General features: G+C 39.4%; 1 protein-coding gene across 2 annotated transcripts; it reads right to left on the bottom strand.

The window, feature by feature from the left end:
- Positions 1–117: 117 nt before the first annotated feature.
- PLIN2 (perilipin 2) lies at positions 118–26,382 on the bottom strand. Of its 2 annotated transcripts, XM_070938585.1 has the most exons (9): positions 26,296–26,382; positions 23,843–23,897; positions 23,563–23,758; positions 20,367–20,449; positions 19,022–19,307; positions 17,614–17,798; positions 14,399–14,533; positions 11,409–11,699; positions 118–1,579 (listed from the first exon to the last, which is right to left on the bottom strand). In XM_070938585.1, exons 2-9 carry the CDS (start codon positions 23,870–23,872, stop codon positions 1,442–1,444), a joined length of 1,344 nt encoding a protein of 447 aa, XP_070794686.1. In that variant the 5' UTR covers positions 23,873–23,897; positions 26,296–26,382; the 3' UTR covers positions 118–1,441. The 2 variants fall into 2 exon arrangements, with proteins under 2 accessions (XP_070794686.1, XP_070794687.1); XM_070938586.1 differs by lacking the exon at positions 118–1,579 and having other exon boundaries at positions 10,587–11,699.
- Positions 26,383–27,387: the final 1,005 nt, after the last annotated feature.

The raw sequence follows: 27,387 nt of genomic DNA, 5'->3' as shown, positions 1-27,387 counted from the left end.
CCATTTCCCCAGATCTAGCACTATATGTCATATTATCAAAGATACTGTAACCTTATATGACTATATATTTAATTAATAGGGAAAGGAGTGAAAAAAGGCAAAACATTAATGCAATAATCAAATATCAGTTCAAACTTTATTTCCAAGGGATTTCAGTAAATATTTCTAACAACTTACATACTACATCTGATATTAAAGACGCTCGCTTTACATTACAAAGGAAGTAAATTATTTTTTAACCCTAGCTTTATGGAATCTACTAAATTAGCACCAAGAAATATCCTCATATTCCCACAACAAATAGAAACAAAGTTCCAGTGGCATAGGAAAAGAAATGGTGATGACAACAAATAACAATCACACTTCTCAATGAGCAGAACCTGCAGGATAAATGCCATTTTCTCATATTTTTGCCATCATAGTACTTGCATCTTTATTGTTCTTTTCTTCAAACTCCTCCCCTTTTAGAAGGTAGTTTTTTTATATCCTTTTTGAGTGCGTACATTACTTCTCTTCAGACTCATTTAAATCTTAAACTTTATTCTTATATAAATGTAAAATCTAATGGGGAGTTGTGTGCTTTAACCTAATTATTTAAAATAAAAATAGTATTTCCTCTATGTAGCTGCCAGTTTTCTATCTGCAATGGATTTTAGGGAGCGGTATCAAGTTATGTGAATCCACAGCCAGAATATAGGTTTATTACTTTAATAACATCTTGGTTGATATGTTATTGAAGCACTGACATATTGGACAAGAACCTTATACTTTAAAGAGACACCAAATATTTTCATTGCATTAAAACAGCCTTTCTCAACTATGGATCTCCCAAATGTGTTGGGATTGTGTGCCTTGTCATCTGGGAATTGCACTCCCAATGTATTTGGGTAGGGCAAAGAGTATAAGAAAATTGTTTCAAAAGTTTAATACACCTAATCACACAATTACAGAGAATTGAACAATCACGGAGAATTGAGCAATGTATTATTTTAGTTTGAAGTTTTTGCAACGGATTAAAATATAGATATGTTGCTCAGCGTAAGTGCTTTGCTAAGAAAGGAAGGAAACTTAAGACAGCAAATCATCTCATAGGCCATATTTCAGGTGAATTGTTAAGGCTATTGCTTCAAAAGCCATTATTGGCCCAATTGTGGTCTAAGCTTCAAAGGACGTTTAAGACCATTTCAATACATTTATCTATCACCTAAAGCATCTATGACTTATCTTAAAATACTTGTCTGTGTTCTATAACAATGAATCAAGAAGCTGAATGTTGGCTGATCTAAATTAAACAAAGATGCACTCTCCAATAGCTATCATCCCATAAAGCAGAATTGCAATTAAGTGTGCATATGCACTGCATGTGTATCTATATGCAAGTAGATGCACATCACTCACACAGAGCACACACATACATTGTATTTAAAGGAACAGTTTTTTCTTATGCTTCCACTATTTGTTCCATGGTGATTGGGCCATTTGCATGGGAATAGTCAGGCAGTCCTTCTTCGTCCAAATCCGAGATGTCCGGTATCTCATCAGATTCTGAAGACAACTCTGTGATAGTGAAATCTGGAATCTATAGAAAAAATAATCTCAGATAAATTTGAAGGCAACATTTGAATTCTACGCACTTTCCTCCCCCACCTTACCCCAACATTAAGCTTAGGAGGTTCGTTTAATGACCGATCAAAGTTACAATGGGACTGGAAAAAAAAGACTTTTTCAGTTACAACCTTCACAGCATCCCCATCATCATGTGATCGTCATTAGGATGCTTGGCAACTGGTTCTTATTTATGATGGTTGCAGTATCGAGGTCATACAATCACCTTTTGTGACTTACTGGCAAGCAAAGTCAATGGAGAAACCAGATTCACTTAACAACAATGTTACTAACTTACCAACTGCAGTGATTCACTTATCCACTGTGGCAAGAAAGGTCGTAAAATGGGCAAAATGCACTTAATAAGTGTTTCACTTAGAAAATTTGGGTTCAGTTGCGGTCATATGTCGAAGCTAGTGCCCAATTAATTTGTGGAATCCTTATTACAAAACATGGTGATATCACTAACCGGGGGAGTTCTAAAAGGGGATTGGATAAATTAATGGGAGGCAGTTTTTTTTCAATAGCATGCCTCATAAACTAGTTGCAAGGAAACAACGATAGAATAAAGAAGGATAAGTTTTCATCTCCTATTTGAGCGCATCCAATTGAATAAACCAAGTGACAGAATAGAGAGATGCCTCGTTGGCCCAACCCAACTGGGTGGTTGTTATCATACAGAGTTGTAATCTCTTAAATACACAAGATACAGATAACTAGAAAAAAAATATCATTATTCAAAAAAACTAAGAATACTAATTATGTTCACAAAGAGTCTGATTGAATGTTACCAGAAAGAACTTTTCATTACAATTTTAAAGACAATGAACACTCCTGGAGACCAACTGCTAGACCAGGTTTATTTCACATCGTTTCTGTTAATGAAATACTACACTCCAAAATATGATACTCCAGTATTTTGACTGAAAAGTTAGTCAATGGACTGAACATAACTTTGCATTAATGCACTGTACCCCTTTCATCTTTGCTGCAGCATATCCTGATACAACTAGGAAAAATCCCATCTCTTCATTTGTATATTAAAATAAAATGGTTTTATCTATCTATATAAATAAAAATGTAAATGTTCGTTTGTTCAAAATCTTAAATCTCCGCTCCGAAAGTTCTTCACTGATTGCTTTGAAATTTGGACACAATGTTGCATTCGAATACGCACGTGTTTTTATATACCTATATTATATAGATGTCACACCTGTGACAAGTAAAAACGGTAAAAACATGTTTTTGAAAAACAGCGCCATCTGTTGGACGTAAAAGCAACACACGCTATACTAAATATTTTACGACTTTAACGTCGCAGAACCACAATGGCAGCCGCGAGCCGGGTCTTTTCCCCTCAGCACTGCCGCCACTAAACTCACAAGCAAAATGGCGGGAAATGTCAACCGCCGCTAAGCGTCCTCCCAACTAACGGAGTATGCCGTACCTTTGGCAGGGACCCCGATGCCGCCTGTGGTGCGGAGAGCTGTGAAGGTAAAGGCGGTTATGCCAGCTTCACCTTCTTACACCCGCGGCAAAGTATCCTCGGAGGCGTCCAAAGACAAACCTCTGGATGGCTGCTGGATTCAAATTATTTGTCAGCGGCCAGTGTCCCGGAGCCCCAGGAACGTAAACTCACCGTCAACAGCCCGGGCGGAGGCCTCCGCCAATCCCACGATGTGCAGCTCTCCCAATACAAACACCAAATAGGTAAAAGTTCAAGAAAGCAATTGATTAAACGACGTTACAGTCCAAAAAGAAACATACAGAAAGGCAACTCAGGTCTGAATCCAATCGACCGAGTGAAAAGACTGGTGGAACGGAGGCAAAGTAGGCGTGACTTGAGCTACAGAGAGAAATTATTGGCGCTCGATCAAAAAATATTTTATACCCACAAGACTGAACCACAGCAACGCGTGGCCGGGTACAGCTAGTTGCTAATAATAGTCTTCAGATTCCTGTTATCTCACTAATTACTGTATGTATGTGACTACTGGTAGGACATGACATAAATGCATACATCATTCTTTTAATTTATCTAAAATGATTGGAATTGACCTTGAGAATTTCCTCTCCTGTTGAGTTGTTTTGTGGTGGGGATTGTTATAGTGTGTGTGTGTATTCTATTTCTCTGCTTTTTTGTGCTGGTTATTGACTGAATACTTAAAAAACATTGAGAGAAATATTTTGACTATGTGGAGGTGTAGTACTTAAAACAATGAACTGGAATAGTAGACAGACTAAATTTAAGTTTACAATCAGCTGGGAAAAGTATAACTATATATTATTCTGATATATCATATATTCTGTTCTTTGAGATCTAGGATCTACATTTGATGAAACTGTACTAATGGATGTTTAAAAAAGCACATAAGGGTAGTTAGTACTGTATATTTAATAACTGTTTTAAAAGTAATGTACAAGCCCTGTGGCAGTAAAGGGTGTTTTATTTTTTGATAATAAAGATGGTAGCTAATGTCATTTTTTGCTCCAGTTAACTGCAAAGTATTTCAGAAAAAAAGCTCATAGATTTTTCTCTACAATGTATTCCTCAATACCTCAATATACAAGTTGTATTGACGATTTTAATGGAGCTTAAGAACTCAGCTAGACTAACACTTCAAAAGACCTACCGTACTTTATTCTGAAAATTCAAAATCACTGCAAGCACTTAACCGAATTCAGTTAAGAGATGTTCGGTGTTTTTTAAAATCTAAAATATAGTGAATACTGCATACTTTTTTTCTTGTGCATATCAAAATGGCTTTAGAATAGATTATTTATTTCTTATATTCTGGTGAACCAAATTGTGGGACTTCTCAATAGGCCCCGCTGCAATCTTAGACTGTGCTCCAAGGACTCTCACTCTGAAATTTCAAAATTATAACTTAATTCTACATGGTATTTTAATATTTCTGCATGCAGTACTTCTTTATGAAGTAGATGAAGAAGGACATATGCTCATTTTTTAAATAAATCATGGCTGTATTCCTAAATTAATACTCTAGGATGCATTTAAGACATCTGTTTGTGGAACCATGGTTGCTAGTGAGTTAGCAAAAAGAAAAAAAGGTTTAGAAATTCTAATTTTATAGAGCTGGAAAAATGGTTAAAGACTTCCTTTTGTCACCTGCCAGAAATCCCACAGATGAATATTAAGTAATTTATAGCCTCCAAGATTTAAACCTGAGGCAACTGTTTTCACAACATTTTGTTCCTTGAAATGTCTATCAGAACTAAGGAGGATGAGAAAATAAGAGAGCCCAGTCTGGAGAATGGATTGACTTACAACCATCTGATTCACTTAATGACTCCCATATAAAACAGTTGTAAAATCAGGTGCAGTCACACGGATGCCTTGTCTTATGTCCTTCATGACTTATGACTGAAATCCCAATCCTAATTGCAGAGAGCTACCTGTAATTTGCTGTTCGGTTATCAAAAACAACAAAAGTTCCTACCTGAAATTCAGACCAACAATGAACAGCTGTTTACTGAGACAGAATCTATTCACTGGTTTTATGTATTTTTACATTGTTATAAAGATTGGGGACATCACTAACTGAATAGCAAATTATAGGTAGTCCTTCGCATTTAGGATTTTTTTTGAACAAAAACTGAAGAAATCGGGAAAAATCAGCAGAAATCAGGAAAAATCTTTGCAAATTGTGGTTGTATGACTTTGGGATGCTACAACCAGACATAAATGGGAACCTATATGCCAAGTATCCAAAATATAGTCATGTGACTCAGTGGTGGGATTCAAATTTTTTTTACTACTGGTTATGTGGGCGTGGCATGGCTTGGTGGGCGTGGCAGGGGAAGGATACTGTAAAATCTCCATTCCCCCCACACTCCACTGCAAAATCCCCATTTCCTCCCAATCAGCTGGGACTCTGAGAATAGATGGAGGCGGAGCCAGTCAGAGGTGGTATTTACTGGTTCTCTGAACTACTCAAAATTTCTGCTACCGGTTCTCCAGAACCTGCTGAATACCACCTCTGATGTGACTGCAGGGGAGTATGCAACATTTCATTAAGGTCAGAAGTCCTAGGACCTTTGGGAGATGTTGTGCTTACATTGAAAGCAATTTTTTTTGCTTAAGTTAAATCGATATATACTTACTATTAAGTTGTTTAGTTAATAAAAGCTTAAGTTATTATAACTTTTCTCTCTGTATAATTATTTTCTCTCCCAATTGGTATTGTAGCTTTCTTTACAATATTTTATTATTAAAAGGATTAGGTCTTATATGCCACTGTGATCCATAGAGACTTTGCATTAATTTGCAGTTCTTGTCAAAGCTTCCTTTTTAAAATCCCCAACATCAGTGGTCTGGGGCATGGGGTGGGAGTGGGGAGCCTGACAGACGCAATATTATGACCTTGTGCCAGTAGCCACATCATTTTTCTATATATCATAACAGTGCATGTGGGTCCCTAGAAAAGAGGCACAGGGCCTAAAAACATGCTGCTTCAGCATTTTAAGATGAATTTGTTTTAAAACTTTTTGGCCAAAACTTAAAAGCCTGTTGTATGTCTATCTTCCTTTAAAGCAGGGATCAACAAACTGCGGCTCTGGAGCCACATGTGGCTCTTTCACCCCTCTGCTGCGGCTCCGTCATTCAAAATATGCATCACAACCGCCAATGTGCAACACCGGCCAGCATGCGATTTATTGAGCTTTTCAACCCCCGGTAGCCCAACCATGGATAAATCCAAGAAAAGAAAAGTTTCATAAGAAAACAGAACGTTTAATTCAACTACATTTGCTAGTTTTGTGGCCGCTCAAGAAATAGTCAGGCACAGGAAGGGTTTTGTGGCTCCCGGTGTTTTCTTTTCTGTGGGAAAAGGGTCCAAATGGCTCTTTGAGTGTTTAAGGTTGCAGAGCCCTGCTTTAAAGGAATAGGAATCACTTTTGGGGTAGAGAGAAGTCTGTGGCTTTCCAAATGACCTTACTTTACAGCTCCCATCAGTATTGGTCACAGTAAGGATCAGGAAAAATGGGAGATGTAGTTCACCAGATCAGAAGTTAAGGCCTCTTTCCTACCAGGCACCAGATAATAATTGACATTGGTGTCGGGTACCAATTGACATTTCTGTCTATAAGTTTATTTTTGTGTATGTTATTTATGTTTATGTATTTATATTTTCAGCATTGTTGTCAAAGCACTATGTAGACGTACCATGTGTTTTAAGGAATTACTGTATTATCCAACTTAGTGCCAAAACATCTCAGAATGCTTTTGAAGACTGCCAGTCTTCCAGCCTAGCATCGCTACCAAGCAGCTAGTACAAGTTTGAATTTTGAATCAATTTTTTTAGAGCCAAAACATTTTGGTCTATGAAGTTATTTCTTTTTTTCAATTTGATTTATATGCCGCCCTTCTCCGGAGACTCAGAGCGGCTTACAATGCGTTAAGCAATAGCCTTCATACTTTTGTATATTTATACAAAGTCAGCTTATTGCCCCCACAAACTGGGTCCTCAATTTACCTACCTTAGAAAGGATGGAAGGCTGAGTCAACTTTAAGCCTGGTGAGATTCGAACTTACAGTAATTGCAGACAGCTGATGTTAATCACAATGCTATCAGTCTGCTGAGCCACCAGGCCCTGTTGCCTGGTTTTCAGAGAAGAACCAAAGATGATCACAAAGCATTCATATAAGTTCAAGGCTCAGACCTGCAATGCAATTTGGGCAACAAATGTAGTTCAGATTTTCTATTCTGATGTTGTTATTTATATCTTTTTTGAAGGAATGGCAATGGCTTAGCTGCTTGGCTTGGAGTCCTGATGGGGGCGCTCTGTTAGGAGTGGATGATGGATTTAACAGGGAAGATATCACAAATGTACCATTCTTGCCTTGTTTTTTATTTTGTATCTAATGTTCATTTTAAGCCACCCAGAGCCAGACAGGCAGCTTGTAAATTTAATAAATAAATCTTAATGCTAATTTATTTTGATCATTTGTAGTTTTGTTTAATCTGATATTCTGAAACTTCCTTTGTAAAGTTTGTTGCATGTTTACAATAGCAAGACAGCATCATCTACATAATGCATCACATCTTCTGCAGTGTAGTGTATTTAAACCACTATCCTTACCTCATGAAAGAGCCAATCTATTGTCAGTCCCCATCACGTTTCTTCCAGCCCTCTTATCTTATGGGGAAAAAATAAGCACTGACAAGGCAGAGCTCTTAATTTATTTTTATGAAACTTCCCAAGTAGGAACATCTGGCCCCTAATGTTTGAGACAGCAGGTGACAATTTTATTTTCGAAAACCATATTGACCATTGTTTCTGTATTTTATAGTGAGTCTAGTACAATGGTGGATTGCTCCTGGTTCTGTCCAGTTCTTTAGAACCGGTAGTAAAAGCGACGGGAGGCTCCGCCCACCCACCCGGACATCATAATTGACGATCTGTGTGTGAGCTCCCGTTGCGAACCGGTAATAAAGGTAAGTAGAACCCACCCCTGGTCTAGTAGCTGGAGGACAATTATTACTGACATTTTATCAAATGGTCTTCTGAGCTTAGAGAAGCTATTAAATATTTTTGTACAAGAAAGTGTAACCAGAGGAGCGTGCATTAGAGCAAGTAATAGCAATAGCAGTTAAGACTTATATACCATTTTATAGTGTTTTACAGCCCTCTCTAAACTAGAGAGGGCCCCAACAATCTGGGTTCTCATTTTACTGACCTCAGAATGATGGAAGCTGTGAGACCACCTTAAGCCGGTTGCACAAAATAATGTGCAACTTGAAGCTCTAGCAGTCCACTTACACAGACAGCCCTACCTCAATTTGCTCTTGAAAGGCAGCCATATGATATTTTAAAAACTAACGTTTTTAAAGGTTCTACTTTAATTTTTATTCCGCCTTCCTAATATGGAATTGTATCTGAGAAAGATTGCCCGCCACTGTTTCTTCAAGTCAACTTTGCTACGGCACATTTTAATGTTTTTTAAACCAGCTCTTACTATTTTATAAAAGCCAATGATACTAACCAAGAATATTACGAGTGTTTTTGTCCATACAACTGAACCAAGTTAAGAAACTGTGCTTTGCTCTGTTTTGATATAATGCCAAAATTGTGCACCAGATCAATTTCCTATATTCAAAGCAGGAATACTCCTAAATCTATAATTAGCTTTTAGGTCCAATTTTTAAAATGATTTAGGATATCTTGTGCCATTTTATTTTACTGCAGGAAGTCAATGCACACCGATAGAATTGTGCAACCTGAAGAAAATAGTGTATTTTTCGGAGTATAAGATGCACCTTTTTCCCCCCTAAAAGGGGGTGAAAATTTAGGTGTGTCTTATACACCAAATGTAGCCCTGCCCACCCACTGGCCCCCACCCTTTGGTCTCTGCCTCGCAGCAGTTACCTCCTTGCAAGAAAAAACAGCTCTTTTCAGCTTCAGCACAGCCTAATTACCACAAGTTGATTAAATCAGCTTCCCGACTCTAAGCTAATTTGCTCTCAGCTGTTTTGCACAGCTGCTGCTGCTTGCTGTAAAGAGGTAAATTGCTGGAGCACATTTTTTTTTCCTTGTGCTAATCAAGCTATGCTGAAAATGAAAATGAAAGTAAAGCAGGCTGTTTGCTGTAACCAGGCAAACTTGCTCAGAGGTAGAGACAGAGGGAGATTTCTTTTTCTTCTTTTCCTCACCAAAAAAGGTAGGTGCGTCTTATGGTGTGTCTTATACTCCGAAAAATATGGTAGTTATGCATATCTATCCAAACAAGTGTTCTCAAATTTATGGGTTAAATTGCCTTTCTATATCATTGAGATAATACATTGTAATTTAAGAAGCATTATTTTGTTAGATTGCTGCTGAAATTAACATTATCCGTTTAAGTAACTAGATAATGCCCAAAAAGTGATATGCCAAAATAAGCTAAGAAGTTAATTAGCGCCGTTTAGTAACTTGAGGAATGCATTAAGGAAGGAAATTTAGATACTAACTTGTGATTAGTCTAGGGACGCTGTGGCTCAGTGGCTATGACGCTGAGCTTGTCAATCAGAAGATTGGCAGTTCGAATCCTAGCGCCGCGTAATGGAGTGAGCTCCCATTATTTGTCCCACTTCTGCCAACCTAGCAGTTCGAAAACACATAAAAAACGCAAGTAGAAAAATAGGGACCACTTTGGTGGGAAGGTAACAGCACTCCCTGTGCCTTTGGCATTTAGTTATGCCAGCCACATGACCACGGAGACGTCTTCGGACAGCGCTGGCTCCTCGGCTTAGAAATGGAAATGAGCACCACCCCTACAGCAGGAAACGACTAGAACGCATGTGCAGGGGAACCTTTACCTTTATCTTAACTCATGATTTGTTGAAAATCCAGATTTACAGAAGTGTGACCTAAAAACAGCTCCCTTATTGTTTTATTCTATTTTATCAACTTGAATAGACTCTTAAGTCATTGAGAACATATCACCTCTCATTCTACAGCCTGCTTCTTCTATATTTAGACAAAACTATTATCACACAGTGTTTTGGAAGTTTTGGAAACTGCTAGTGTAATACAGCCAAGCAATAAAACGAAAGACATACATGTATGCTTGGGATAAACATTTTTTTCATATCCACGAGTTCTCAATTATAAGAGTCAGGGACTATTACACAATCTGATGGATTGTCCAAGACCACAGGATGTCTGAAATGGACCCCAGTAGCTTAAAAAAAATAACCAACAAGTCACAACCCTCCCTTTGAGAGCCCCGTCAAGCAACAGAAAGTACGATCAGATTAAGCTGAAATAGTAACACTTAAGCAGCAGATAGTTAGTAAAGCTGGATGGGGAGCCACAGAAGGAAACAAATGCGGCAGCAACATTGAGCCCATCTAATTTAGATGTAATGCGTGAAATGCCGATTAAGGGACCAGTTTATATTCACCCAGTTTTAAAATACAACCCAGCTCAATAATAATTGAGTCACAATATAGAATATAGAATATTTGTAACCATACAAATTGCTTACACAATTCAAGAGACAGACTTTGGCTGCTGAAGCATTTATTACTTGAGAGCATACATGGAGAATTCCAAGGCGAAGAGCTGCCGAAGACAAGCTACATACCCGCGTACACAGAGCATGAATCGAATTGAGTGCATAATACTCGAGGTTACTTCCAGTGGAGTGATTAAGTAGTACAAAGTCTTAGAATTTTAAATACTATAAATGTTCACAGCACACGAGGAACTCTGGAAAAGGGTTAGTCATAAACATCATTCAGAGTAGGGAAGTTGATCAGAGTGCTCTTTTAGTATTTAAAATAATGTGGCTTATGTCTTTTAAGAAATAGCATGAATGCAAGGCACCGATATTCTGATTACCCTAGTGTATTTTTTCCAAAATTATTTTCTAATTAAGTTGTTTGCTTTATTTTCTAATATACATTGGAAAGTTTTGTTTTAAATATATTTCAATATATGAAGATGGGGCTTCATAGCTAAACAGCTGAACAAGGTATGGTCTCCAATATGATCAGCTGAGGTTTAGAAGTCATAGGGCACCCACATTTTTCAGTCCACTTAAGTGAAGGACATACAATTCAACTTAAATGTGCAACACTATTTCATTATGACAGTTCCCTTTGACTAATGGAAATAGGACAAAATTCTGCTAGTGGCTAAGCCACCGTGTTAGTTAGGGCACAAAGTGTACATTTGCCCGCCGCAATTTATTCTTCCTTTTCTTCAGGCCGTTTGTTCTCCTGGTTGGTTTTTTTATCCCCTTCACCTTTGTGCTCACCTTTAAGAGAGCCAGCCAACTGTGGGTAAAAGGGACCTACCAGCCAGTTGAGGGGTGTGTTGTTAACAAGATAATCCATCACATCATCCAACGATTCTTTCATTTTCTTCAACTGCCCTTTACTGGAGGTAAGAAGGTTGTCAGACACTTCTCTGAAAGAAGAGGCTGACCGGAAGCTTTTGTACACGTCTCCTGCAATTTCCCCAACGTGGTGAACCTGGTCCTGAATGTTCTGTGGCAAACCCTGTATGCTGGACACCAGCGTGAGGCAGGTTGTCTGAAGCTGCTGACTGAGGTTCTGTGCAATCGCTAGAGTGCGTGATTCAATGTGCTGAAAAAGAAAACAGCTCTTAGTAGACGAATAGTTCTTTTGCAAATAGTTTTTTAAATTTCACCACTTAAAACAGTATCTTTGCAATGCTTCATTAGCGAAGGACGTAGGAAAGCCTATTAAGTAAGTTATAAGGGGAGCAAGAGCTTCCCGTATGGACATACCCAACTTTGGAAGCAAAATTGGATTTAGCTGGGGCACTGTAATATGATTTGATCAAATCCCACCTTTATTTATGAGCCCCGGTGGCACAGTGGTTAAAGTGCAGTATTGCAGGCAAACTCTGCCCACAGCCTGGAGTTCAATCCTGACAGGGCTCAAAATTAATTCAGCCTTCCATCGTTCCGAGGTTGGTAACATGAGGACTCAGAATGTTGGGGACAATATGCAAATAACACTTCTACATTGTAAACCACCTAGAAAGTGCCTTTAAAGCACTGGGGTGGTATAGAAGCCTAAATGCTATTGCTATTTCAACCCACGCAATGTGGAATGGATCCATCTGCCCTCCTGTAGGATGCAGCAGAGATCAAAATAGTTTGCCAATTCTTCTTTCCACCTGCAGCGTAATAAAATTTTCATGCTGTATAAGAAACTCTTCAATCCTCTAGAACAGGAGGAGAATTTTCAACGATGGTAGAATTGATTTTTTAAAAGTCTGCCTTGCACTCTTCAGTTCATATTCCATTAATATCTAGCATTTTGAACTCTTCAGTTATATTCCACTGATCCTTATACTGGTTTGTATCCTATAAAGCTTTTTAAGGAGAAGGAAATACTGCCTTTACAGCTCATTATTTTCTATAAAAGCTTTTTGGAAGGAAGCAATTAATGAATAGTAGAAACAAGAATAAAATTTAAGCGAGTGGTTTAATCCTAAATACAATATCATAGCTGTAGTTTTAAGGAAATTTTTCAGGACATTTTATTGTTAAGTGCTTCAGGTGTACTCAGCATTTGAAACCAGAAGCCAAACAAAAGGTAATTACTGGCAGAAAATAATCAGTGCAATGGAGACACTGCTATTCTCTAAGTGTGCAGCAGTGAAATGAAGCTGTTTATTTCCTCTTGTGCTCTAGTCTACTTATATTAATTTCTTCATCAGCTTCTCTATAAGATTCAATTTTTTTCAAAAGTTTTGCTTCCTGAAAGACTTTAGGCCAGTGGTCCCCAACCTTTTTATCGCCGCGGCCTGCTGAGCGCGCGCAGGGGTGGGGGCACGGCCCAGGCGCTTTTGCGCAGGCCCATTGCGTACGGCCCAGGAGCCTTTGCGCTGCAGCGTTCCTGTCCCCCGGCCGCTGCGCGGCCCGGTGCCAGGTACTCCACGGCCCGGCACCGGTCCGCGGACCGGGGGTTGGGGACCACTGCTTTAGGCGATTTGTGATAGACCTCTTCAAACTGAAGGAAAATATAATTTCAGAATGACTATCACTTAGGGATCTTGAGAAATATGAAATTAACTTTTAATAATTCTAAGTATTTAACTGCATAATGTTTCCAATACTGCATGACTTCAACTGGGCCCAAAGCATTTTGCCGCTGATTTTCATTTATACATAGCATCAAATGCATTTCGTTGTAGTACCTAACTGTAGTCAGACAGCAATGATGGATTTCAATTGACCTAATACTATTTTTCCATTGTGGCAATGTCCTGGTGAAACTTTCCACCATATGGGTCACTGACAGCACCTGTCATTTTTGAGAAAGAATTCCAAATGTGAATGCAGACAATGTATCTTAAGTGAAATGTTGCACTTCATGGTCTTGCATGCTGTAAGAAGTTTGCCAACCAGCTGAATGTAATTTAGTGCTCTGTAGTTGCCAAGAAAATTCTCAACACATCCTTGAATGCTTTCCAGGCAATTTTGTCTGGCTCCACTAATAGTTCTTTGAACTGCTTGTCATTGGTGACATTATCTGATCTGCGGACCAACAAAAATGCTTTCCTTAATCTTTGCATCAGTTAATCTAGGAAACATCTATCTCAAATAATGAAAACCTTCACCTTACTTGTTCATTGTTTTCACAACATTTTTCATCAATCATGCGTTGTATGTGAAGCGGAGGCAAAAATATCTTTGACAGGTCAACAAATGGTTCATGTGCCAGATTTTTCTGTCCTGGAATCAAATTCTTTTGGAATATATCTTTTTGATTAAAATGACTCTTTTGCACAGCTGTTCCACTCGTGTAAGTAACCATGATTTGATTTGAGCAAAACTTGGTATATCTGAGCTACATTCCAAGCAGCACAACCACTACACTTTTAGATCTCCACAGACCTGGTGTACTGGATGTGCTTCAACAACAGTTGCATGTTTTTGTATGTTTTTTTCATGTGTGCAATAACACCAACAGGTATTGAAGGATATAAATTGCCATTGTATTAAAAATGGAAGATTTCTTTAGAACAGGGATAGGTTAATTTACAGGTTATTTTTGTGATTAGGAGCCAAAAATCTATAACATATGCCTCAAAGTATTCAGGAAGCAAAATCTTTGTCATCCAGTGATAGCAAAGTCATATATTTGATGTCAGCTCTTGACTAAAATGTTTCTGGTTTAATTGTTAGTGCTGCTGCATGTGTTTACACAATGAAAAAATTGTTAACACAATATAAATCATGAAGATACCACTTTTAAGTGGAATTAGTTCTTTCTTGATGTATCCTCAGCATGTATTCCTTTCCACTTACCTCAGCATTGTGTGAAGCAGCCTCGCCATTTGACCTAATGTTTTTCTTCCATTCTGTCCAGGAATTATATAACTTCTGTTGGGCATCTTGAAGTTTCACATTAGCATTAGTCATGTTCTTTCTGGCATATTCCAGCTAGAATGCACAACATACCCAATTTTACAAAAGCATACATACCACTGTATTTTTATTGCTTTTAAAGTAATGACCAAAAAAACCTGACACCCCCACCCCCAACAAATTACACAAACTTCCTCTTGGTGTATCATTACTACTGGCCCTCAGGAAAAAAAATGATGTTAAGAATCTGATCCTATATCTGTGCTTTTAAAAAAGGGAACTTTGGTCTCTTTTGGACATCTGGCTCAGAAGAAGCAATAGAGACTCTTTTGGTAGCTGCAAGAGTCATGACTCATAGCTGGTAATTCACGACTGCTATGTTGGCTGTGCCCTTTTGAGAGGTTCACAAGCAGGGGTGAAATCTACTTACCTTCCCAACCGGTTCGGAAGTGCACGTGCACGCACAGACCCTCTGCGCACGCGCAAACCCTTCTGCACATGCGCAGAGGGTAAAAAAGGAGGAAGTAACGACGACCGGGTGGGTGGGTGGAGCCTTGCACCGCCATTGCTGCTGGTTCTCTGAACCACCAGCCGCCATCACTACCGGTTCGGCCAAACCAGTCTGAACTGGGAGCATTTCACCCTTGGTTCACAGCCAGGTGAAATGCATAGTTGAAGACTAAGCCTCCCCATTTTCTTCCCATTGTTGAAAACCTCTGAAAGATCCCGACACTGATGCCCATTAATTTGGTTGCTATTGAATTAACAAAACTTGAAGTATAGTGGCTTTGGACATATATGTCCAACAGAGCTCTCTCCAAAGGAAGTCAGAGCTGGAAATGGGAAAAAATTACCATCTTTTCCCACAGAGATTAAATGGGAGAGGCCACAGGTATCCAGTACAAGTCGAAATTACACAAAAATTATGAATTGTGCCATCGAGATGATGCAAGCTCCACATTTTGTATTTTCAATTCAACATCATAGAGAGGAAGAGTGGAGCTCAAGCCAGAACACAAATTTCATCGGTTACTCCCCTTTGCTTCTGGAAGGCTTACAAGATGGTGGTACCCTTTTCCACTGTTGTAGAAGGGGAAAAAAAGGTTCTATAGAGGTTTTTAAACACTTATTGCCAGATGATACTTTGTGAAGAACTATCTGGCTGCAGAATTACCCAATTTCCACTCTACATGAAGAGGTCATGTGGTCTGTTCGGCTTAGCACAATTTGTACTGTAATTTGTAAAATTTGATTTATGCCTTTGTGTTGTGTGAAACTAGGACGCTCTAGTTATGTTCAACAATCTGTGGTTAAAGTAAGCTAGGCTTAGTGTGATGTGCGAATGTGTCCCATGTGCAAGGTAGGCATTTTATTTAAGTTCTAGGCTCTTGTTTCATGTACCTCATATTTGATCCTGGGAACAAAAGCAATTCAAAACTGTTGAACAAAACTGTTCAAAAAAACAAAACAAAACAAAACAAAAAAAAAAAACCATCCATGGAGAATTGAAGGAGTGACTAATTTGTTGCATAGTTTTGAAGAAGTGATCAAACTTGTTCCATAATCTTGATATCATTATTAACTAGCCTTCATTTGGGGTACTTTGTCTACAAGCTTTTGGAGGAAAGAACATAACTGATGGTTTATTTATTTATTTATTTATTTATTTATTTATTTATTTATTTATTTATTAAATTTATATACCGCCCTATTCCTAAGGGACTCAGGGCGGTGAACAGCGAACGATAAAAATACATGTAATACAAACGTTAATAATAATAATAATAATAATAATAATAATAATAATAATAATAATAATAATAATAAAAAAAAAAAACAATTAAAATATACTAAACATTCTGGTCCTAGATAATTCAAGACATCCCAGTTTAAAATAAAATCAAAAAGTAATATAAAGGGAAAGTTAGGCCAGGCCGGCCTGCTGAAACAGGAATGTTTTGAGGGCACGGCGGAAAGTGCGCAGATCCGGAATCTTCTGTATCTCTGGGGGGAGCTCGTTCCAGATGGTGGGTGCCCTCACAGAAAAGGCTCTCCCCCTGGGGGCCGCCAGTCGACACTGTTTGGCTGACGGCACCCTGAGAAGCCCCTCTCTATGGGAGCGTACTGGGCAGTGAGAGGCTATTGGTGGCAGAAGGCGGTCTCGTAAGTACCCCGGTCCTAAGCCATGGAGCGCTCTAAAGGTGGTAACTAAGACCTTGAAGCGCACCCGGAAGACCACAGGGAGCCAGTGCAGCTCACGCAGGAGGGGAGCCACATGGGAGCGCCATGCTGCTCCCATAACTACCCGCGCGGCCGCATTCTGGACCAGCTGGAGCCTCCGGGTGCTCCTCAAGGGGAGCCCCATGTAGAGAGCATTACAGTAGTCCAGGCGTGAAGTGACGAGGGCGAGTGACCGTTTTTAACGAGTCCCGATCCAGAAAGGGACGCAACTGGCGAATCAGGCGAACCTGATAAAAAGACCTCCCGGCCACAGCCGTCAAGTGTTCTTCTAAAGATAGCCGTGAGTCCAAGAGGACGCCTAAGTTGCGAACCCTCTCCGTGGGGGGCAATGACTCATCCCCAATAGTCAGTGATGGCACCAATTGACTATATCGGGACGTCGGAAACCACAGCCACTCGGTCTTGGATGGGTTGAGCCTGAGTCTGTTCCTCCCCATCCAGATCCGTACAGCCTCCAGGCACTGGGACATCACTTTAAGGGCATCATTGGGGTGGTCCGGGGTGGAGATGTATAGCTGAGTATCATCAGCATACTGATGATACTTCACCCCAAAACCACGGATGATCTCACCCAGCAGCTTCACATAAATGTTGAACAGAAGGGGTGAGAGAACCGACCCCTGTGGCACCCCACAACCCCACATGGTTGAAGATGTCTCAAGGTTGTTGTTGTTTTTTAAAAGTTTATTTCTGTTATATTAAAAAAATGTGACAGGTAATTTTATTTTATTCTCTAGTCAGGTGATAAATACCTTAATTTTTAAGATTTGATGGGAGTTCAACCTTGCAAGTATCATTAACTCTCAAAGTCCACAAAAAAAAAAAAAAAAAAAAGGAAGAGCAAAGAAAATACAGATGTTCAGGAAACCACAATATTACTGATACAACCTACTTAAGAAATATGTCATACTTACCAGGTTAACAGTATAATTGAGCTGAGAAATTGTCTCTTGGCTTCTGAGCTTAGCATCCCTAAATGCATTTAGAGCCTGTTCATAGGCACGTGCTCGGAACTTTAAAGACAAAGAGCCTAGTCTAACATAGTAACTTAGGTTCTGGTCTCCGGTTTCAAATCCTTCAATGTTGGTAGCTTCTTTCTCTGCAGAGTCAAAATATAAACCTATTAGTTTATACAAACCTATTGTCATCAGGCCCATACCATGTACATACCACCAAAGTCCAAACTACTCCTTAATGATAAATTGGCTGGTTCAAATCAGGAAAAATTACTATCGTCACACAACAAGGAGGAAGGGGTTCCCTGTTAAGGGTCAGAGGTTGCAAAAACATAAATTCTTTGAAAAAAATCATGACAGGTGAGGGACTACAAGCTGGGCTCTATTGTTAGAAAGCACGCAGTCAGAACTAATCTCTAAACCAGCATTTGTATACCGCCATGTTTCTCATCTGTGGCAATTTTAAGATATGCAGATTTCAGTTCCCAGAATTATTCCCTTTATTAATTCTTACTTCCCCCTTTTATTGGCTGTACACTTTAGTATTATTATTACCGGTATATTCTATTGTTTTGCAAGTACAAGTACTTCAGTACTGGAGACAAATTGTGTGCCTAACCGCACTTGGCCAAATAAATAAAGTATAAAGCATTGCTGGTTGGAGAATTCTGGGACTTGAAGTCCACATATCTTAAAGCTGCTAAGGTTGAGAATTATTGGCATAGAGCAAAAATTGTTACCTTCCTCACTGCAACAAAAACTACTAATCAAATCAAAACAGTAAACTTTCCAATCCCACATGTGTATTACCGTTTTCCCAAAAATACGACCTACCCTGAAAAGAAGTCCTAGCTTGATTTTTACATGTGCGCCCAAAATAAGCCCTACCACCCAAAATAAGCCCTAATTAAGACCCCGCCCACTCCAGGGTGCACAGGTAAAAATTAAGCTAGGGTGAGGATGGGGTGGTGATGGAGCTGCCCTAATACTTACCTTTGGACAGTTGCAGCCAGGCCTTGCACACTCTGACACCTGCCTTGCTGGCCTATTTCTTCTGCAGCTGGCAAGGCTTTCCTGAAGGCCTCTGCAGCCAGTAACAGAGGTCCGGTTCTGTTCTGTGAGTTATTGGCTGAAAAGGCTTTCAGGAAAGCTTTGTCGGCCTTGCTGGCTGCAGAAGTTCCTGAAGGCCTCTGACAGTGAAAAGGAGGCCAGGGGCCATGAGCGCAAGTAAGTTGAGTCAGTGGATGACACCCCCTCCCAAAAAATAACACCTGGGGCCTTTTTTGGTGGCAAAAAAAGGGGGGGTCTTATTTTTGGGGAAACACGGTAGTAGCTTTGGTCTCCGAGTCTTCCAGCAGATCCTTACCCAGCTCTTCTGTGGTATGTGGAAGGTACTGATCAACCAGAGTTTCAGACTTGCTGAGTGCGGTATCCACCCCGATGGTCACTAGGCACACCATCCGACTCTGCAGAACAGTGTTAATGCTGCCATGGACTGCGTATTTAGTGAGCTCCACGCTGTCCAGAACAACCCCTTTTGTCTTGTCAACAACTTCACTCAGGGTGTGTGTGACTGTATCCTTGGCACCAGTCACAGTGGTTGTCACGGCGTCCTTTGCACCAACAACTGCATCCACAGCATTGGCAACCACCTAGAAGAAGTTAAAAAATATACAAATGTAGCTCAAAGAATATACAGATGTAGTCTACTTGCTTTAATGATCAGTGATGTCAAGAGGTATCAGGTACGTCAAAAACAAGAGGTTGTAGGTTTGTTGTAAAGGAGAAAAAGATGTAGATTGAGAAAGCAGAATGTATAAACTTGTACTTCATGTCTGCCTTCTCTTAAAAGAAAACAAAGCCCCTGTTGAAAGAACTTAAGATAATTTAAATAAATTCAGGTCGCCAGGCCTAAATGAATTGCATTCTAGATGCTAGTGGAGGTGATTTGGAGCATCTCCAAAAAGAGGTACAGGTAGTCCTCAATTTATGACCACAAATGAGCCCAAAATTTATGTTGCTAAGTGAGAAATTTTTGCTCCATTTTACGACTTTTCTTGCCACATTTGTTAAGTGAATCATTGCAGTTGTTAAATTAGTAACATAGTTAAGTGAATCTGGTTTCCCCATCGACTTTTGCCTGTCAAGTCACAAAAGATGATCACATGACTCTGTGACCCTGCAACTGTCATAAATGTGAGTCAGTTGTCAAGCATCCGAATGTAAAACATGTGACCATGGGGATGCTGCAATGGTCGTAAGTGTGAAAAATGGTCATAAGTCACTTTTTTCAGTGCTGTTGTAATGGTCACTAAGTGAACTGTTCTAAGTCAAGGACTATCTGTATAAAAATATTTTGCATCTTCCTTGCTCACGGATTATACAGTATAAAACATTTCAGAGATGCAAACAGGTTTTATGGACAGATGGAACCTCCTATCCTAGAAAGAGTATATGATATTTTATATGTGAGAATTTTGAATTAATCTGTGCATGAAACAATAGATGTCAAATCCATGAACGAACCTATTTTATCGACTAACATCATTGTCAGCTCTTCAGGATTATTGCACATCTTCCTGAAGTTGATTAGATCTAATCCAATTTAACCGCACCTCTAAATGATAAGTCCTAATCCAGATCATTTGAACACAGCCCAATTACGAGATGATGGGATTAAAGGCAAATAAAAATATGCTGGAGCAACCTACCTTACCAGTTGGTTGATAGAGTATAGGCAATTTTTCTTCAACTTTGTCCAAACCCATGCAAGCATAGCTATTGGCCACTGCAACTGCAACAATTAATGACAAAGTTCAGGTATTTCCAACAATTCTAAATTGCCTTCCAACAATTCTAAATTTCAACAATTTTAATTATTGATCCGGCACTATAAGTAGAATAATTTGATATTGACAATATTTGAAAAAGTACCAAAAGGGCAAGTAAAGTTATTACAGGGTTGTGGAGTGTCATTTATTTATTTGTTAAATTTATTTGCCGCCTATCTCTCTATGGGGCTACTGTAGGAGGCTGTACTACATCGTAAAATAATATTCATCTGTAGATGTTTGGCATGTGCATTTGTGTACATATACAATACAGACACATCACTGCACAAGATGTGTGAAGATATGAATGGACACGTATCACAAAAGCGCTACATGAGACTCACAGCATATGGAAAAATACCAGAATGGAGATTTCTAAAAAAAAAAAAAAGTTCAGTAAGGGATGGTTTTCAAAATAAGAGATGGTTCCTAGGTAAACTGGATGAGGTAAAGGCTTTCAAGTGGAAAAATACCAGAGGTTGTGATAAAAGTGTCAACTACGTGCACCACAGGCTGCATACGAGTGGGGGAGGGGGTGTTGGGGTGTGGCATGAGCTCAGGCAGGCTGGAGAAACAGGGCATGTGGTACTCTCTGTGTGTTAGCAAAGGGAGGCCGGAGAAGTGGGGGGAAGGGCACGGGGTGAGTACATATGTGCAAGTGTGGGTAGGCCAAGAGGGCACGGAATATGCGCATGTGTGAGAATGTAGGGAGGCCAAGGAAAGCGGAGGCGGGGTGTGTGCATGTGAATACACAGTCAGAAAACAGGGTGGAAGATATTTGCATGTGTGTGAGCATGGGGAGATCAGGGAAAAAGTATACCTTTTGTGTCCATGCAGGTAAGTGCAGGGAAAAAGGGCATGGGGTGAATGCATGTGTGTGAGCACAGGGGCACCAGGGAAAGGGGGTACAGGGTGCATGAGTGTGTGTGCATAGGGAGGCCAAAAAAAAAAAGAGGTAATGAGTGTGGGGAGGCAGGAGAAAAAGCAAACCGTGCGGGGTATATGTGAAGATAGAGAGACAAAAGAAAGAAGATACAAGGTGTGTAGTCGGAATTTCAAGGACAAATCCTAAATCCCTTTGTTCAGCACTGGTGTAATTTAAATTGTTGCTGAATGAATTCAAGGGCTACCTGTAATGAGGTAAATTCCTCTGCAACTTAAGTCTAAACTTTGAGTAGGTATGCATATGCATATCTTTGTAGGAGTAAATTAAGTTTTTAGGTCAGAAATTGGGCAACAAATGCTATAAATCTGCATTTATTTCTATGTGTCCCGAGTATCTGGATATACTATAAAGTTGGAGTTCTTATGAAACTTTCCTTGAAAGGAATAGCTGTTCTTTGAGGAAAGCAATTGGTGGTCTTTAAACTCGTTACTAAACAGCGTAAGGAAAGCCATGACAGAAGTATATAAAATTATACATAACATAGATTAACATTGTGTGTGAGAGGAATGTTTTTCCTCCCTTTTCATATAATGATGAAAATCAAAGTCATTTACTGGAACTAAATGCAGGTAGGTTCAGGACCAATGTAAGGAAACCTTTTTCACACACACATGGTAAATAATAAATTGGGCCCTTCATGTCAGCCTTGCCCTTTGGCAGTTGCCTATACAAGCCCAAACAGTTACCTTGGCAAAACCTGTGGAAATAATTGGCTATTGCTTTCTTCCTAAAGCTAAGAATGAATGACTGGCCAAAGTCATCCAGCTGGCTTTGTGCCCAACATGGGACTGGAACCTAATATCCTGGTCTCTAGCCTTGTGTGCCTTAACTGCTGCATCAAACTGGTTATGCCAGTGCATCGTTAAACAACTGAATTTGCTACCCACATGTGGAACAGCAACAGCTAGTCTTCATCGGACAATTGTTCCATGGTTTTAAAAAAAAAGACTGGACAGATTCATGGAAGACCAGTCTAGCAATGGTCATTAGTAGATTATTTATTAGTTCCTTCTTTACAAGCCACAATGAAAGGGTATTAAAACAGCCTTAGTTTGTGACCTTTCCCCAAAACATCCAATGACGCATAATATTGGAAATGGCCCTTTGGTCTGATCCAGCAGGCTGCTCCAAATTAAGGAAGTATCAAAAACTAGTTCAGCTTTATTTTTGCCATCATAAAACAGGAAGCCTCCTGAATTCATCTTTTAAGGGCAAAGTTGAGCATAACGTTCCCAATAGCAAACTGAAAGAGCCCTCTAAAAAATGACCAAGTATTTCCCGGCTGCTTGTCACTTTGCAAAATTAGATTTTCCCTCTGAGTCGTCACCCACACACAACAGAGTACTGTATAAAATATAAGCCGGAGTTTCTGACAGTGAGGCATTTAGAAAGTAGGTGAAAGGTAAATGCAGTCTTTGGGTGGAAGTGGGTGAAGAGTGATTACACAGCAAGCTTGAGCAACAACTATTTATTTATGCATCATCTTATGAATCAAAGTTCTTTCACATTCCTGACACATAAGCCATTAGAATGTTAATCTCGGAGGCTAAACCTATTTTAAATTATAAAAACCCGAAGTTCAGCCATAGCATTAGCAAGGTTTGCTACAGACATTAGTAAACATTCTCCAAAGAGTTATTATTTGAAGTAGGTCCAGCAAATGACATGTTGAGAAAATGTTTTGTTTGAGCGCACATATTTTGTGTGCCGTCAGGGCCAATGACATATTCAAATTCAAAGAAAGGGATGTAATATGCAGCAAGCAGCATATGACACATTAGGAGGAACTGACCTCCTGCCATCTCATCTCATTTAATCTCTCATTCCATCCACCTTTCACACCTATTTCCAAGTTTCCAACTCTAATCTAATCTAATCTAATCTAATCTAATCTAATCTAATCTAATCCAATCCACCATTCTGCCCACCTTTCACATCTATTTCCAAGCTTTCAACACTCCAGTGTCAAGTTTTGTTCAAATTCTTTTAAGGAACTAGAACAACAGAGATGTAAGGGTATCATACAAGCAAAAGGTGTTAGAAGTGCTTTTCAGGCTAAAAAACAGAAAGAAATGAAGCGGACACACTCAAAGTTCCAAAAAGGTGTGGAGAAGAAGTATTATGGCTTACTTTGCGGCTCTAACTTTTGGATGATGGGTAGGGCACTGGTCAGGGCCACTGCTGTAATAGTCTTCACTCCTTTCTCCGCCATCTCACAGACAGATTTCAGATAGGGGTAATTATCTTTTGTGTTGACATAAGCAGAAGAGACCATATCATAGGTGGAACTCACCAGGGGCAAACTAGCAACCCTGGAAACTACGTTCTGCAAAAATACGGAATACAAGATGATTTACTCACAATTCTTCCTCAAAAGTGGCCTAATAGTCTTTATTTAATTGAAACATACCTGCTGGGCATCAGCCAACACCGCTGCCATCTTTTTGCCTTGAATGTTTTAGAGTCTAGTAAAGGATTAGAAGTAGTAAAAAATATTTTTAAAATAAATTTTAATCTTTGTCAACAGCAAAGTATTTGATACCTTTTATTAATTTCTAAACATGTGTTTTGTGCAGGGGGATGTTATAAGTCTGAATATTGGAAATCACATCTTTTCTAGATATTGCAGGACAATGTGCAAAAGTGCCAAAATGTACTCTTTCTAAGCAACACTCAGTAAAGCATACAATAGGCATAAAACATCTAGAAGATTTTGACAAAATTATTTCAGTGTTTTTAACACTTTCAAGACAGTTTGACTTTTGACTTCAAAACTTGCTCAATTTAAAAAGCTAAAATTCAGCAGAGGAAACTTAAATTTGAATCATGATTAATAAAGCTGGGAGCTATGTTCTGCATACAAAACCATAAAACAGGAGGCTTTAATAATTTGATTCCAAAATTAAAGCAGACAAGTGTTTTTATATTCCAGAATGTATTGATAACTTTCATATCATATGTTTGACTAGTATATTGTAAATATTTTAGCTCCACTTCTGGGCGTGGCAGTATTCTTCTGAAACCATGTTTATTATCCACATTACATAACAGCATTATACTTACTAAAATGTTCTGAAATGTCGATCTAGTTTATGAAAAGATGATATTGAGTATAGTCATAAAAATCTGACAAGTTCTGCTTTAATTTATTTGGTTACTATGCATACAACATTTCACTCAACAGCAGGCTTTCTTTGCATATACAATACGGTACTTTTTATTCTAACCAGCATTTTAAAAAGAACTTATCTGAAGGCCATACAATTAGCAAAAAGATTGGAGTTCAAAATTATGCAATAATATTGGTACAACATTTACATCCTTAATCAAACAAAAGATAAACAAGCTTTATTGGATAGCCCTTTATTAGGGCCAACCAAAATGGCCCACAGGATTGTACAGACTTCACTTTTACCAGAGTATTTTTTTAATGGGGCAAAGTTATATAAAAAGCAGTATTCTTTATACTATGAGGTGTACGCATAGAGAATATTTTGCTTTGTCTTTTAAGAAACTTAAAACACATTCCATTCAATGTTCCACAAAATTCAGTCATTACTATTTAATGGAATGTAATTAAGTGGCTAAAAAGACCAAGGTGGTCTAGTGGTTAAAGCTTAAAGCTAGAAATCTGGAGACTGAGTTCTAGTCCAGTTTCAGGCACAAAGCCAGCTGATGGCTGGGCCAATCACTCTGTCTCAGCCCTAAGGGAGGAAACAATGGCAACCGACGTCTGAAAATGTTGCCAAGAAAATTGCAGTGACTCAGGCAGTCCCAAGAGTAAAAAATCAAGCCATTTTTGAATAAACACGCACATATAGTTAACCGCTATAGAACAAACTCACTATATTCCAGTGAACCTTGTGAATCGATGCATGTTGTTCCTCACCCATCTTAAATTTTTAAAACTTTTTAAAAATTTCAAGATTTTTAAAGCTTCAGGATTGGGGTATTCATTAAATAGGTATTTAAATGGGATATTTAAAGATACCGGAAAAGAAGAAATGTCGGAAATTGAAACATACAGAGCTTTCAAGTAAGCGAGAAAACAAGTTCTACTTATAAATTAGGACCGACATACTTTTAAATACATATATTTAAACTTTCCGTCTCTTTTCCGTAGCAGGATATTTGTTTCGATTCTGAAAAAGGTTTGATTTGGCGGGGGGGGTTTGGGGTTTTGCTTTTGCTTTTAATCCACCAATACATCCGTTAAATATTCCTAATACTTCAGCTACCCGCCAACACCCACCGACTGGAATGACATCCCAATCCTAAAAACTTTAAGAGAAGTTGAACACTTTTTTCCTCCCAGCAGCCACCAAATTCATCGATCGAGAAGGAAGGGATGGGGAATTAGTTCACCCTGGCTTCCAAAGTTTTCTCTCGAGGGCAAACGCAATCCTTTTGCGCCGTATATTTTCTCTCGGAGTTCAATTTTGTTTTGTTTTTTTAAACGAAGCCTGCTCTCATACAAATGCAGCCTTGGGAAAGACGCATCTGGAAACCCACCCAAGCATTTCTTTAGCCTTTGCAAACACACAACCCTTACCCGAGGTGCTTTAAAGCCGAGTCCAAGAGAAACAAAAGGCACTAAAATTCTACAAATTCAGAGTAGAGGTACAGCCACTTTTTTTTTTCCTTGCAAGGGCATGCAAGAAAACCTAAGGGGAAAATACTTTTCCCAAGTGATGGGACGAGCAAGCGTGTTTCCAGAGCCACAGTTCTTTACACCGAGGTGCAGAGTCATTCATCCGTCTACTTTACCTCTTCCGAGGCTAGAACGGAAAGATCCGTCCTCCCTATTAAGCAACGGCTACTTAAAACAGACACCTTGCCCCAAAAGAGTAAGTAAGTACTCACCCGGGAAAACCAGAGGAGAGGTTGCTTTGCAAAACCTTTACAAGGAAGCTCGCCCGCAACCTATGCCCGTTAACTCTCGAAGGACTGTCACAATTTGGGTGCCGCCCCGGGCAATTTATGCAGCGAAGCCACCCACTCCCATCGACAAACCCTACAGCCCACATCTCGCGAGATAGCTACAGATCCGACCGCTAGGAGCAAGCAAACTTCGCCCTCCTCTCGTGATTTCGTGCGAAAGACCTCGCTTTCTCGAGAAGTTCCGTGTTGGAAGAGGAAGGCCGTCGGAAAAGCAGCAAATTGCACCCTAAATTATTATTATATTTTATTATTTTATTTTATATTTTGGTTGCTGTTTTGGTCCCTCGCCGTGGAGCGGTGCGGAAGGCTCGGTGCAGACGCAGGGCGGGAAAAAACGATTGCAACGCTTTGTAGCAGCCCTGAGGTCTTAGGAGAAGCGCGTAAAAAACAAACGAGCGAAATGTAGCGTTTGCAAACCGGATAGCAAAAGTTACTTACTTAGTTAGTTAGTTAGTTAGTTAGTTAGTTAGTTAGTTATGCATACATACATACATACATACATACATACATACATACATACATACATACATACACTTATACTTATATACCGCCCTTCTCCCCGGGGGGGACTCAGGGCGGTGGACAGCCAGAAATTAAAACACATATAGTACAAAAGTTAAGAAAAAACTAAAATAGATTAAATCAGCGGCATTACCAATTTAAAATCCCAATCTACAAAATCAAAAAATTCCCAATTTAAAACCCCAAAACCAATAAAATTAAAAGATTAAGAATCCCCATTAAAACCATTTAAGCTAGGCCGGCTTGTTGGAATAAATAAGTCTTCAGGGCCTCGGGGAAAGTGTGGAGGTCCAGGATCAGTCGTATTTCAGGAGGTAGCTCATTCCACAGGGCAGGTGTCCCCACAGAGAAGGCTCTCCCCCTGGGGGCCACCAGCCGACACTACTTGGCCGACGGCACCCTGAGGAGGCCCTCTCTGAGCGTTATCAGTAGCAGCAGGCAGTCTCGCAAGTATCCTGGCCCTATGGCATGGAGCGCTTTAAAGGTGAGAAC

Source organism: Pituophis catenifer, unplaced genomic scaffold (assembly GCF_029215685.1).
Source record: "Pituophis catenifer annectens isolate HBS135680 unplaced genomic scaffold, rPitCat1.0.hap2 SCAF_2, whole genome shotgun sequence".
Lineage (NCBI taxonomy): Eukaryota > Metazoa > Chordata > Lepidosauria > Squamata > Colubridae > Pituophis > Pituophis catenifer.
Note: the sequence above shows the minus strand (reverse complement) of the source record. Positions and strands in the feature narration are given on the sequence as shown.

Bases quoted from the DNA above. Each gene is read 5' to 3' on its own strand.
- PLIN2 (XM_070938585.1), bottom strand. From the start codon at position 23,872: ATGGCAGCGGTGTTGGCTGATGCCCAGCAG. The intron at 23,759-23,842 runs GTATGTTTCAAT...GTATTTTTGCAG, and splicing joins TGTTGGCTGATGCCCAGCAG to AACGTAGTTTCCAGGGTTGC. The intron at 19,308-20,366 runs GTAGGTTGCTCC...AACTTCTTCTAG, and splicing joins TCTATCAACCAACTGGTAAG to GTGGTTGCCAATGCTGTGGA.